At 32.4% G+C, this 15,186-nt stretch overlaps 1 protein-coding gene across 3 annotated transcripts; it reads left to right on the top strand.

Annotated features, from left to right (window-relative positions):
* The first annotated feature begins 5,115 nt into the window (after positions 1–5,115).
* Positions 5,116–13,802, top strand: LOC149389235 (wax ester synthase/diacylglycerol acyltransferase 11-like). Of its 3 annotated transcripts, none has more exons than XM_089623598.1 (7): positions 5,116–5,510; positions 7,560–7,917; positions 10,303–10,375; positions 10,489–10,532; positions 11,861–12,079; positions 12,184–12,321; positions 13,440–13,802. In XM_089623598.1, the coding sequence occupies exons 1-7, from the start codon at positions 5,125–5,127 to the stop codon at positions 13,581–13,583; spliced, it is 1,362 nt and encodes a 453-aa protein (XP_089479724.1). In that variant the 5' UTR covers positions 5,116–5,124; the 3' UTR covers positions 13,584–13,802. The 3 variants fall into 3 exon arrangements, with proteins under 3 accessions (XP_089479724.1, XP_089479723.1, XP_089479725.1); XM_089623597.1 differs by having other exon boundaries at positions 10,489–10,556; XM_089623599.1 differs by lacking the exons at positions 10,303–10,375; positions 10,489–10,532.
* Positions 13,803–15,186: the final 1,384 nt, after the last annotated feature.

Below are 15,186 nucleotides of genomic sequence, written 5' to 3'. Positions count from 1 at the left end.
TTTAAACGATGGGAAGCGATTCCATTAGAAAGCCGATAATGATTAAAAAAAAATATGGATTCACACGACTTTAGACAATATACGAGAGGATCATAAATAGCTTTGTTTTTATAACTATGATTATGAAAATTAATAGTGTTCTACCTTTTTAGAGACCCAATACAATATTTCGCACTAAGTTGTGAGCACATAGTTAACTCTTTTGAATTATTATCAATGGTGGATGTGAAGGGGAAAAAAACCAAATAAGTGAGGTCCAACATATAACAAACAAATATAATCCAGCTCCTATAAAGGAAAACTTCTAACAAATGACCCTTATCGATGCCCTAGAAGATTTAATCCTTCTCTTGACAAACTAAGACCAGCAATTTTAACATAAACGAAAATGAAATGCAACCTAAAGCTAAACAAGCAACAAAAAGTGAAAAAATTAGACAAAGTCTTTCAAAGTGTGAATCAAAATATAATCCGTCACATTGAGACAAATCAAATCCAGAGTACTGACACTCATCCAGCACATGACATATGCCAGAGATCCCTGCATGTCTGGTCCAAGATCTAGGCGAGATAAACCACTGCTTCAGGCCTCATATTTTTCAAGCTTTGTGGTGTCGTGTCTTAACTACCAAATATGAAGTCCATCCAAGGGACCTTTTTTTTCAAAGGTCAAAGAACACTGCTCGATGGTGTAGCGAGCAATATCTTCGGTTTCAAACCTTCTACGTAAGGGTTCAATGACGGTCATTGGCGACGAGAACTCCACGGACATATGGACATGAAAGTGGCTTCTAGAGACTTCTACGTAAGGGTTTGTTTGCAATTTATATTTGGAGGGAACACGCATGTGGGACAACGAGCTGGTTTGAATGGTTTTCAAGGAAAAGAACGCGGATCAAATTTTAAAAATCCGACCAAGGAGGCTAATTGAGGGAGATGAATGGATTTGGACGGGACTCGAGATGGCTCTTTCTCGGTCAAGAGCGCCTACTAGATTCTTGGGACAATTAAATTTGGTGCGGAGTGCACGGTTTCTAAGAAAATATGGAAATCCTCTTTGCATCACAGGTGGAAGATTTTCCTTTGGAAATGTATTCATAAGTGTCTTCTGACAGGGGAGAAGCTACAACAAATTTTAAAGGGAAATAGAGTTTGCAGCCTATGCTTTGAGGATCGTGATGGGAGTCTTTTCCATCTTTCTTGGATTCCCCATTCACCCAAAGAGTTTGGTTTGCCTCTCCATGGGGAATCAAACTTGAGGACCCTAGAAGTGACGTGAAAGAATTTGTTGGTTGATTACTGAATAATCCGACTGACATTTTGAATCACAACAAGGAATTTTCTGCCTTCGGTACTATTTTGTGCGATCAGGTGTGGACGACGACGCTGAATGATAACATCCATGGCACAGAGACACCGAATATCCATTTTACTCTGGCTACCACGGTTAAAAAATGGAGGGAATTTATTTTTTGTCAAGTGGCTTCCTCAAGGGGCGGGGAGCATAATCTTGACGAACTCCAAACTTTTTCCTCTAGTTTTTCTCATATAATTTGTGTTGGATCTCAAGAACTAGTTATGTTTTGGATCAAAATGTTTGTAAGTGGGCAACTAACTCTCTCAACTTTGGTACTCTCAATTCTTAGATTTTCCAGCCGAGTTGTTGAGGATTCGATGAGTTTTATGAAAATTGCAACTTTTACAGGAAAAAAAAGAAAAAAAATGGCCTTATATTTTTTTTAAATGACCCACTATTTTGTACTATTTTATGATACACATGAGCCGATTTTTCGCCGTGTGGTTGGTTACAAAAAATGTGAAGGTTCAATTCCATATGTAGCGAGACCCGCTTCCTCGCTAAATTTGTTTTGCTCTAGAAACTCCTGATTTCTTTTCTCACTAAATATGATAGATAGACTTGTCAACTCAACATTCTTTTCATTTGTTTTCTTTGATGTTAATTCCAATTATAGAGCCAAAATATTGAAAGGAAGAAGCTTCGAGTCTTTAAACAATGCTAGTTATTGCGTTTGTTTTTCAAGAGCCGACATCGAGGTGCCAAACCTTCCCATTTTTCACCATAACCCTCAAAAAACAAAACTGAATTTCAAAGAAATGTGCCTCTTCAACGTGTTCAAAGGGCCTGAAAGAATCCCTAATGAAAATCGTCCAAATAATGCAAGAAATCGCTCGTCGCAGTTCAAGAATTAAGCTATATTATTACTAGGAAAAATTGGGTCTTTAGCTTCGGACAATTTTTGGATGTGACATTGTCACTGAGCTTCACCCCAATTCAATCCTCTGGATTGATACGCGTTTTGGTGGGAAAGCCTTTGTCACATCCAAAAATATGCCCTCTATTTTCTCATGGAATGCTTCTTGATGCGACTGGTCACATTCAAAATGTCGTATCGTTGCATCCAGTTGCAACAACAGCGGACCAAAAGATGAGACTTTTGTCGCATTTAAAGTCACCTCCAATTGACTTTTGGGTGTGACTTTTGGGCGTTTGGATGCATCAAAAGCCGCATCCAAAGATCCTATTTTTCCTAGTGTATCACTAGTCACATTTGTTACCTAATTAGCCTCCTCAAAAGTAGAAGCTATTAATAAAGATTTTTCTTTCGAAGAAAACTCACATGACGCAAATGCACATATCGTCAAGTGATAGAAGTGCATAAAACACAAATATTGATCCCACGAGAATTTTTGACGATTTTTTATGTAACCTCACTAGATTTTTTTTCAAGTTATGAAAATGTAAAAATGGAGAGTTTTTTTATGTATTAAGATTGGCACTAATTTGAATGCAAGAATAAATAAAAGACATTAATAATGATTCAAAAACTATAAGGAAAACAAGGGGCGCGACTTCATTAGATCATCCACTTGGTTGGCTTTGGTAACGATTCTAAGCTTGGGTTAGAGTGGGAAAACTTAGTCTTAATCCTCCTAAAATATCTACTAAACTATCTCGAGTCTTTAGGGACCTAGCTATTTGACGATATCACACCTCTCTACTTGGGTTTATTAAAATAAACAATCGCATTTAGCCCGGGATTTCAAGCAACTACATTTACCCCTAGTTTTTCTATAGTCATAGGTAGGTGAATGATGGGACGGGTATAGCTGGCTTGACTTCAAATTGTCATATCTTGCTTGATTTTGCTTGTTTTCACTCCAAAACCTTATCCCACTCATCTACACCCGAAAATGCATTAAAAACTACCAAGCTTCGATTCTTGCCTGCAAGATCATGATAAGTGTGAACGAAATTCACGTATTAGCTTTAAAACCCACTCATTTCTTTATCTTCTAAGGTTTTTCTTTTAAACGTAGACAAACATTGAAATAAGCTATGGTATCTCCATCGACAACCTTCAAAGTTTTAACTTAGGTGGTGGGAATTTGAAGCCTTGATATGCAAACTTTGGAGGTTATTTCATGAGGAACTTCTACGTATGATATTAGTACATGTGTTGATGAAGCAAAATACATTCTTATCCACCGCATTGTATATATTTTTTAAGAGCAGTAGAATATCCAATATATAGCAGCTTCATCGTCACTAGCATCTTAGTCCTTCTGAGGTTTCAAGTTGATGGTGTTGTCACAACTTTGAGAGTGGATAGACTCCAACCAAAAAAAAAATATTTCTACGTCTTGTAAAACAAAAAGATTTGTGAAACGCACTCATGCGAGCCTTCTAGTATACGTAGTGTGTTCCATCAAGAACTTGAGAATGATTAATTCATATCCTCTTATCCTGAGATTATCCATCTTAAACATGAAACGCTTACGCACATAAGGAATGCACCCAATAACTCTAGGTGTGTGATATCGAATTGATTTTTTTTTAATAATGCACCCAAGATGTTACACAAAATGTTGGAACAATATGTCTAAGAATATGCAAATTAAAATCACATAAGATGAACAAATAAACATTGTACAAAAATCAAGAAACACTGAATTGTTAACTCAATACCGTGCAATATCACATACGCCGGGAGAGACATAGTCTAGTGGAAATGAAATTTACTAATAAATAAGTAGTTAATAGTTCATGTCGATCTTATATGAATGATAACGTATTCAGAGTCATTTTATTCCTAATATTACTTGTGAATTTTAAGCAAGACTCTCTTTGATTAATTTGATATTCTCTTAACATACTCAATCAAGTGTTTGTTACTCTCAATTACAACGTTTCAGGAAACAATACTCACATATGTCCTCAAAATTATACAAATTCGATCTATATCACTCGCAAATAAGTGGGGAAGAACAAGACATAGATAAACATACACCCAGGACAGTTTTCGACTCTCACTAGTTTCTAGGGTTTTGTTAATATAAATGCCCGTACCAGCTGTATGTTCTAATTTAGGATTTTAGCAACAAATTTATGGATTGAATTGCACACGCCTTATTACATAAAACAAAAATTTATTAAAAAAACAAAACCAGTATGACGTACACTCATAAATTAAAACTGGTTGGATGTCGGCAGATACATATGGGGCCGTCTAAGCTACTATTCATAACTGCTACAGCAAACTACATTTAATATTTGAGTTTATAGGTTTCTGAGATCACTTTAATCATTTTCCTATACTAGTCTTACGTTTTATATATCCTTCCTATTTCTTTCCGTTTAACTAGTTCTACTTCTAACTTACTAAGTGGGGTCGCTCAAAATGGGTGGGGTGGGTTTTTTTTTCATTTGAATTAGTGATTCTTAAAGTATATGGTCATTTTTCCATAAAACATGAAAGAGCACACAACTCTAGTATAATATAGTTTTCTTCTTTTCGTTTTGAGCCTCTCTCTCTCTCAAATCTCAATATACTTATATCAAAATAAAAGCAAGCAGGGAAATTGAAGAAAGAGTAAGAGCATAAAGTCTTTATCGTTCCCAACCTATCCACAACCCTCCAAACTATATCTTTTCGCACTCAATACGTGGTGGGTAACACTTCTGACGTAATTAACTTGACTATTTTACCCCTTCAACTGTCTCTCTGATATTTAAGCTGCCATGCACTATATATAATATTTAACACTTCAACTATACCCTCTCATATATATTCCTCTCACAGTCGATAATCTCCCAAAATATCTATGGCAACCACTCCGGCGAGAGTTTCCGACGAGCCAGTGTCGCCGGCGGGGAGGCTACTATCGACGGAGGGGATGAACCAAGTGATCCTCTGCGCGATGGGGCTCGAGAGGCGTCCCGATGCTGACCTGGCAAAGAACCACATCATCGAAACGCTCCTCTTGCACCCCCGCTTTCGCAGCCTCAAGACCTGCGACGACTCTGGCCGCGGGTGCTGGCGGTTGACCGACGTCGACGTTGACCGCCACCTCATCGTAGTTGACCGTCCCGTCTCCAACGCAGCCGAGGATGACTTGGCGGTCAACGACTACTTGGCTGACTTGTCCACTGGCCCGGGGCTCAGCCTTGACAAGCCCTTGTGGGAGATCCACATACTCACCGTCCATAGGTTTGTTTGCCCTATAATACCCTCTCACTATTTTTTTTTAATGAGATTTATAATGTATCCAAGTATACCTAAGGAACTTCACGAGTCTCTAGTCTATAATAGTATATTTGGTCATAAAGTTTGAACGAAAACCCAATTCACGTATGAGATTTGTCCCAAAGATGAGAGTGAGACCAACAAACTACTAAAAATCTTGGCGTGAAAAAATAAAGGAAAGTGGGCAACACGTTTATGATAGTAAGTTGATGCACTACATTTTCGTAAGCAATTGTTTTGAAACAAAACTCGTGATACTACGTTATAGTCAATCTAATTTGTAGTATATTGAGTTCATATATAACTTATATATATAGTCAATCTAATTTGTAGTGGAATCAACTACACGTAGCCCGACTGGCTTTATGTTTGAAGCTTGGATTTTTAAGAAGGAAAATGTAAGAGAATATCACGCTTTTCTATTTTATTTGTAAGCGAAGAAAATTTGTAAGAATGATAGAAAAAGTGGGAAGAGAAACACATTCATAGTTCTCACGAACGAATCCAGATATTTTGTCTCTCTTTGATGTCTCCTTTAATATCTCTCTAAAAAAATAAACCATGTCATCATTTTATTTAATTAATAATATATTTATTTAAAAATAACTTAAAGTAATTAAATTAGCTTAATTTGATTGGAAGTACACTAAAAGAGACACTAAAAAAAGACTGAAGATCTAGATTCCGAATAAGTGTAAATTGAATTCGCATAATTTTTCATTTTCAACTTTATACTTTCATAGAAAAAAAAAATCTCAGATTTATTGTACTCAAATACTTTTTCTCATCAATTTTTTTCTCGATGAAAGAATCCCACAAATTTTCCATATTCCAAAAATAAATAAATAAAATACAAATGGATTTTCAATTTGTTTTTTCTGATTTCAATGGCTCCAAATCAAAGCCAGCCAACCATACCCTAATAAAACAAACCCATTAATACGAGAAACTCAGAAAAGTCTGTAGCTTTTTATAAGCCGATTTACAAGATTTCTGCTGCAAAGCCAATGGCACCGTGACGACTCGTGATCATTTTCTTTACTTCTTCTGACCTTGAAAGCTATTTCAGCACGAGTTTTTTTTTAGAAATTGAATTAAATAGTATATATATAATATAATACTTATGCTTTCATTTATTATTGAATTGCTGAGCGGTTGATATCCAACACTCAGAATTCAATTGTTGGCTGTTGATGGATTCGAAATTAATGAATCTGGATTGTTCTATTTTCGGGGCATTCCTACATTTATTTCGCCACGAGAAACTAATTAATTAGCGTATTCTGTCCCAGTCAGTGCCCTAAATTCAAAAATCAATTAATGAAAAAAGTGCAGTCACAACTTCTTCTTCTTTTAATTTTTATATAGAAAAATATAGGATATATATATATATATATATATATATATATATATAACCGAAATTAATGAGTTTAGAAGACAAGCACTAGATTTCAGTTAGTGAAATCTAAATGTACAAAATTAATGAAATCTAAATGTACAAAATTAATATTGGTGTATCAAAGATTGTTTAAAAATAATAAAATAGTCATAATGTAGAGCACTAAATTTCAATTTTTTTAGCACGTGTAAATTTTTAGAAAGTGAAAAAAAAATATAAATTATCAAAAAAATCAATCAATGTAAAAAAAAAAAAAATTTGACGAAATAACTTCGACGATTTATTGGAAAACGTTAAACTTTGTTTATTTTGCAAGTCAATCAGTTTTAAACAGCTATGTCATATAATTTTTTAGAAAATATACATGCATGCACATATTTACATGAGGCTCAAGGGGATTACATGAGCCCCTCAATTTTTTTTCTTACATTTTGATCCATTTTAATTTTTTTAAAAGTTACTCTAAAAGCTTACAAATTAACTCCGCCTAAGATTTTTTTTTTTCAAATTTGCACTTCTTAGATTATTTTTTTCTAATTTGCCCCTCCTGGTGAGCTTTTCTAGCTCAGTTACTTACCGCATATATGTATATTTTATTTTATTGTTTTGTACAGATGCATCATCTTCCGGATCCACCACGCTATAGGAGACGGGATCTCGCTGATGTCATTGTTATTGTTGACTTGCCGGAAAGTGGGAGACCCCACCGCCATGCCGGAGATTCCTCAGTCGACAAGTTACAAGAATAAGGCGAAGAGAATGCCTTTGTGGCGGAGAGTGGCCGGATGTTTTGCAGCCTTCTGGTTTAGCCTGATTTATATTGTGGAGTTCCTTACGAGGCTGACGTGGCTTCGAGACCGCAACACCGCCATTAGCGGCGGCCATGGGGTTGAGTTGTGGCCGAGAAAGCTTGCCACCGCTCATTTCCGGTTAGATGACATGAAGGCCGCCAAAAGAGCTGTTGTTGACGCTGTAAGTCTTTACATTATTATTGTTGTTATTATCATTATGTTTTAGCAAAATTAATACGTAGTTATGATTTTCCTCAAATTAAGAATTTATTGCTTGGTTGATACCTTTTTTTTCTTCTTTTGAGGTCAATTCACTTTCTAAAAATTTAGGTTTTAAAAAATATGAAATATAGATTTTCACACAAAATTGTCTTTAATTTAATTTTTTGATATTTATGATTAATTGCGTGACAACGAGGCAAAACGAGTTGTTAGGGGTGTACAGAAAATAAATTGCTTTGAAATTTGAGTGCAACATATAACTGCAAGTCATTGTCCAATTAATTATAGTGATAGCACCATACTCAGTACTTAGTGACAAAAATATCTAATATTTTTCAAAAATCATCTTCATATATATCTATTTTTTTCTTGCGGTGAAAATAGTTAATATAATGTTTTAATTGCACTGTAGGTAGTTAAGCCGTTAAATAAGATGAAAAAACATGTGGTGACCTCAGCTTTAATGAAAAATAATTTTTTTTAATTAATCAAGTATTAATTATATAATTTTATAGTACAAAAAATTCAAAAGCAAAAAAATACTTTCTCCTCGTTAGTATACAAAAATAATTAATTTTTTCTTAAAAGTAAATAAAATATATTATATCATTTTATAAAAATAATAATTATAATTCATTTTTAATTATTTTTAAGATAAATTAGTTATAAATTTTTTTGTATTATAGAAGGATATATTTAATTTTTAATTCTTTTTAAAAAAATTCCTATTTAATTATTTTGTATTACAAAATGATATAGTTAAATGTTTAATTAGTTTTAAGAAAATTAATAAAAAAAATTGTATTATAAAATGATATAATTAATATTTAAGAAAAAATTAATAACTTTTGTATACTAATGACGAGAGATTCGTTTTTCGTTTGAATTTTTTGTATTATGAAATTATATAATTAATTTTAAAAAATATTAATTTTTCGTTAAATTTGAGGCTGCCGCATGGTTTTCCATCCAAGTTAATGACTTATATATCTACGATGTGATTAAAACGTAACATTATGTATTTTAATCGCAAATATATATATATATATATATATATATATATATATAAGTATAATATTTGAAAATTATTAAATATTTTTATCGCTATTAACTCCTTTTTTTAAGGATGGCTAAAACGAGTATAACTGCTATACATTCTACAATGTCGGTAACAATTGTAGTGTACTTTTTTAGAGTATTGATAGTTTTATGTAACAAACATTTCTTATGGATACTTCAAACATATCGTAGCCACTAGAAGAAATGCGTCAAATAATATATTCATCATGAAATCTCCAAGATACATATATAACTAATTAAATAGGAAATTAGCATAAGTATTTCTATTTTAACACTATTTTACCAAAATAATCATGAAGCAAATATTTACACATCTATTAATTTATGAAAAGACTGTAATAATATTAATGAAATTGGTCACAAAATTCAGGAGTTTGTGATGAATCGTGACAAATACATCAAATAGCCTGTAATTCGTAACTAAATGATTGCGAAAATGGGAAAATTCGTAAGTAGTTGGTCACGACATCTGGAATTTCTTGAATTTCCTGACAGATTCCATTAAGAGTATTACAAGTCTATTCACAACTCATTTACTAATAAATGTGTAAATAATTTCCATAATTATAGTTAATTTTAGTAAAGTAATAAGTTGAAATGGTAATATTCTTGTAAACTTCCCTAATTAAATACACTAATATATATAAAGTTGTAAGTATTTAAATAAATTGAAATAGTTAGACGTGTGACTTATAAAATGGGTTGTAGCCAGACAACATTGAGTTTAAACAAATAAATAAAAAAAAGTTATGTCTTAGAGCTCTTTTCTCAATCAATGATTATAATGTGTTTCCTTTCTTTCCTACCTTAGCTCATTCCTTATATATAGGTCTTGCGTCCTTGATCTTTGGAAAATCCTAGAAAATACTTGATCGGTTTCTTTCTTTTATACTAGTCTTTATTTATAAACCTTATTCTATTGTGTACGTTCATGGAGCTGAAAAGTCACACAATGGATTAGCCTAAAAATAATCCTTATATGTGTTACGATAACTCTTTAGGTTAAATTAATAATCCATTGTTTTCGTGAGGACATTTGCTTGAGCATTTTGTGATTGACTCGGATATATCATGTTAAGTATCATGTGTTTTTGTCTCAAAAGTCTCATCTAATTTTAAAGCCCCTTTGATTTTTAGAGGTGGTTTAAGTTGGAAATGTTTAGTAATTCTTTTAGTGGAATTTGAAGTATATAGCTCGAACTAATAATTTTGGGATTGACCACGTTGGACTGATATTCATCAAAATATTGCAATTCTAATGCAGACAATCAACGACGTTCTGTTTGGGATCATATCATTTGGCTTGTCAAAATATCTTGATCACAGAACACCAAATAGTAAACACATATTTTCATTTCACTATAGTGCTACTAGAGATTCATAGTCTTGAATTTACTTCATAACTATGACAAAAACTAATTATTTTATTTTTGTTTGAATTTGTTATTAGCACTTAAAGACGGACAACAAATCACCGGGATTGCCATGGTAAATGTAAGAAAACAACCCGGGCTTCAGGTGCGAATGACCTCATTTCAGTAGTCCTTGAATTTTAGAAATATAAAAAATAAAAATAAAAAAGTTCACAACACTTTTTAAACTATGAAATTTGTTGCCTCATGACCATTTTTTAATTTACGTATTGTTTTTGTACAAAATTCAAAAGATGCGACTCAAATTACCTTTTTTTAGTGCTAAATTATACTTCACCAAAGTAAGTTTTGGACAAAATCAAGTGCAACCCACATAATTGTCGTTGAAACGTGAACATATTTGATTTGTTGGTGATATATTATGTGATTTTAGGCAAAAATAAAAAAATTAGAATAAAAAAATTATATATATATATATATATAATATATATTATAAAGAAATTGGGCCTTGGACATCATAGTTTCTTTTCTAAAAAAAATTGAGGTATTTTACTCATAAAATTTGAAGCCGTTTATATATAATTAAAAAATATGAGATTATTCAAAAACTATGATAATTTAGAAAGTTTTTTACCAAAATCTAATAATTATTTTTATTCCAAAATTATGACTAAGTTTGTCAATAAATACCGATTTATTGTCAATAAACACAGTTATTTATTGACAAGATTGTCAATAAATGGTCATACTTTTCGAATAAAAATTATTTATTTGATTTTAGTAAAAAAAAAAAAAAATTAAATAGTCATAGTTTTAAAATAATCCCAAAAAGTATATATATTTGGGTTTATTTCCCACAAAATTTGAAATGTTAGGCGGCTATTGCCTGAGTGTAAAGTTGGCCATATGGAACTCAGGAAATGGGATCCCCTGGTCATGTCTCATATTTTGCAGGAAATGGGACTCCCGGATGCATTAAAAATGGTACCGAAAAATCCCGGAATAATTTTTCACGGTACCTGAAATTTTCGGTACCATATTTCGCGGTTCCGAGATTCTCATATTTAAAAAGAAATTCCTATATTTTCAATTAAAAAATATAATTTTAAAAATATGGTACTAAATGGTACTAAATGGGGATCTCAGTTCCGTCTCATTTCCCGGATGGTTCTGGGACAAAAATCCCAATACCCCATTTCACAATGAGGTTTTTTTCCATTTACCATATGGTATCAATAATACGGGAAATGAGATTCCGCGGTATCCCATATGACAAGCTTTACCTGCTGAGTGGTCTAAGCTTGGGCCAACCCAGATTATAGTATACATAAACTTATTATTTTATTCTAATAAATAAGGTCGCGTGAGTCGCACGTTTGAGATTCCATAAAAATAAATAAAGACTGAAGTTTAAAAAAAAAATGACCGGTCGGAATCAATAATTCTCAGAAAGTATCGGAGTTGATGAGAAGCAATTCCGGATCGCGGTGGGGCAACAAAATTGGGGTGGTGCTTTTACCTGTGCAGTACCACAAAAGCGAGTCACGCTCCAATCCTCTGCAATGCGTTATGAGAGCCAAAGCCATGCTTGATCGAAAGAAACAATCTCTCGAGGCTCCTTTTTCGTACAGCCTTTGTTGCGCTGTCATGGCTTGCTTGGGCTTAAAGGTACGTAACCAAAACAAGAAGAAAGAAAGGAAAAATAGCATTTGATAAGATCAGACAAGATAATTATCTCTCTGGTTATTATTATTATTATTATTATTATATAGGTTGCTGGTTATCTTCATTACAAGCTGTTTTGCAACACTAGTTTTCTCATCTCAAACATAGTCGGGCCACAAGAGGAGATCGCTTTCGGAGATAACCGAGTGACTTACATCAGAGAAAATGCTTCCACTTTGCCTCATGTACGTTCGTTGAATTATACCACTTATTATATATTAAGCTTGCACTAACATCACCTGAAAAAAAAAATATATTAAAAGCAAAGTTCTTTCAACAATCTCAGTTTTAATAAACATGCATGTCATTGTTATATTTTGGAGGTGGAGGATTCTATTACTACGTGTATAGTTTTGGTACATAATAGATAATATACTATACATCTTTTAAATTAATATTTAAGAGCTGCAAGCACTGCTGTATATATATGTATGATTTATTATGTAATCAAGCACTGATCCATGCAAGTATTCTTTTGGAATTGTAGAAATAAATTAATAATTCATAAGCTCAAATGAATCAAATGTAATTATTTTCTAAATATTATTCATGTTTTGATTAAATTTACGATTCACTAATTTTTAATATAATTCGAGCTTATAATAATATTTTCGTGTTTATAAAAAAAAACGTGATTTGTGAGAGCATGCTCAAATTATACCTACAATTATATTAGAATGAAAAAATCAATGTAGCGACATCATATTATAATACTTACATTTACAAGATAGCTACACTCTTTTTTTTTTTTTTTTTTTTTTTTTTTGATTTGGTGGCATGAGAGGTTAATTTTAGCACTGTGCCTTAATACTAATAGTATCCAGAAGATTATCCACAAAAAAAAGGTATAAATTCATGATATTTTAGAGATTTTTGGCTAGTTTCTTATCAACTCTTAAATTATGACTATTTTCTTGGTGTTTAACTTTCACATAACTATATAGTTTCCAGAATAAAAGAATAAAAATTTATTCATAAAATATTTATTTTAGACGTGTATACTCTGCAAGTAATATACGTTAGAATTCTCCCTAAATACACATATACACATTAATTTAAACTTCAAAATACATGAGCTAAACCTAACCAAGCAGCAGGAAAAACTCAATTTTTTTTATTTGGATGAATTAAGATTGGATTTTGATTTAAACCAAAGCAGTAAAAAATAAGTTTGTTTCCTTGCTAATTGCCAAATTCAAAGAATTGTTAATGTCATCATATATATATATATATATATATATATATATATATATATATATATATATATATATCAACATTTTGAGTAATTAAATTGATGTTGCAGGCATTGACAATGCACATGCTGAGCTACGCGGGAGCGGCGGAAATGCAAGTCTCGGTGGCCAAAGACATAATTCCGGACCCTGAATTTCTCGCCAAATGCTTTGAAGACGCCTTGCTTGAAATGAAAGACGCTGCCACGGTTTAGCTCATCTTCACAACACAAGATCAGCTTGTTCTCATTTATTATGGGTTTAACAACACATTTTTCTCTGTACCACACTCGTTACATTTTACAGACATATATAATGTTATATGAAAGGCACTACATTTGTATGTGTGTATATATACATCAACTTCGTAATAGATGATCAGCTTGATCATATAAGCCATAATAGTGGAACGCTCAATTTGTATGTGAATTTACCCCACCTCTTTCGTTTTTTTTATTTTTTATTTGTAGCTTATTAATCTATATATAAATATTTTTTTACGGTTGTTACTGATATTTTTAGATAAATTTATCCAAGAACACACACATGAATATCAACTGTTTATGATTTTTTTTTTTCTCTTTTTTTGTGTATATCGAAGTAAAAACTAATACAAACAAAACAAAGAATTCAAACAAATCCAAAAAACAAACGTGTATATACATTATCAAGTTTAACTACAAACAGATTGAAATCGAAAAACCCAATAAACAAGTACATTAACTTATTATCTACACACATATATATATATATACATATATATATTTATTATTTAAGAGTCTTTTAGTTATATAGCCATTTGACTTTAGCGTTTTGTAAAATAGTCAAGTTTTTGTTAATTTTCGGTAAATAGCCACCTCAATTTATTTACGACACTCAAAAAGGCCAAAAAAAAAAACCAAAAAAGTTTTGGGTAATAGCCAACTTTTTGTTAATTTTTGGAAAATAACCACCTCAATTTATTTACGACACTAAAAAAGGAGAAAAAAAATCCAAATAACTGAGAATGTTTTTGGGCATTTTTATTTTTTTGAGTGCCGTAAATAAGTTGAGGTGGCTATTTAGAAAAAATTTACAAAAAATGTTGACTATCTAGCAATTCTTAGATTTTCGGTGGCTTATTTGGCTATTTTTTTTTATATTTAAAGAGTAATCGAACATTCCACTCTTAACATCGACTCTTCAAACTCAGAGCTCTTTGTTTGAGGCAAGAAACTCTCCTTAACAATCCAGAAAATGATGAGGAAAAAAAACATTAAACCTTGAAATCATTATATATTTCTGTATACTGCCACTCGGTCACATTGGCATCGGCCACGGTCCAAGCGCGATGCCAGGCGTCCAAGGCTCAGCCACTCGACCACCCATGGGCCATGGCCAAGGGCAGGCCACGGCCCCCTAGCCATAGGTAGGTCTCGGCCGCTTGGGAACACGCAACGATCTCGAGTGAGGGGTCTAAGATTTAATCTCTCTTCGATCGATGCGCGATTACATGGCCTAGACCTGAATCAAAGCATTCAGGTTATAAGTGTTGATTCGAAATTAGGTATTAACATTGTGACGATTTCAGAACTTGTAATTGTTAGAAATATTACGTTAATAATATTTATTTTGCGGGAATGAATAGACAAACTTGGTAGAATAAATAAATAAATAAAAAACTACTAAAGTTGGAAAAAAAAATCAACAACAAGATATTAAGAACGCAAAGAAAGGAACAAGAAAAGAACGCCGAGAACCGTTCGATGGTTTGTTTAAATTAATATTGCTCTCCCACAGGTGCTGGAAACGACGTGCAATTTACCTCACAAGATATAA

Source organism: Urtica dioica, chromosome 8 (assembly GCF_054948205.1).
Source record: "Urtica dioica subsp. dioica isolate 48M chromosome 8, U.dioica_male_clone48M_v1_H2, whole genome shotgun sequence".
NCBI classification, from domain to species: Eukaryota; Viridiplantae; Streptophyta; class Magnoliopsida; order Rosales; family Urticaceae; genus Urtica; species Urtica dioica.
Note: the sequence above shows the minus strand (reverse complement) of the source record. Positions and strands in the feature narration are given on the sequence as shown.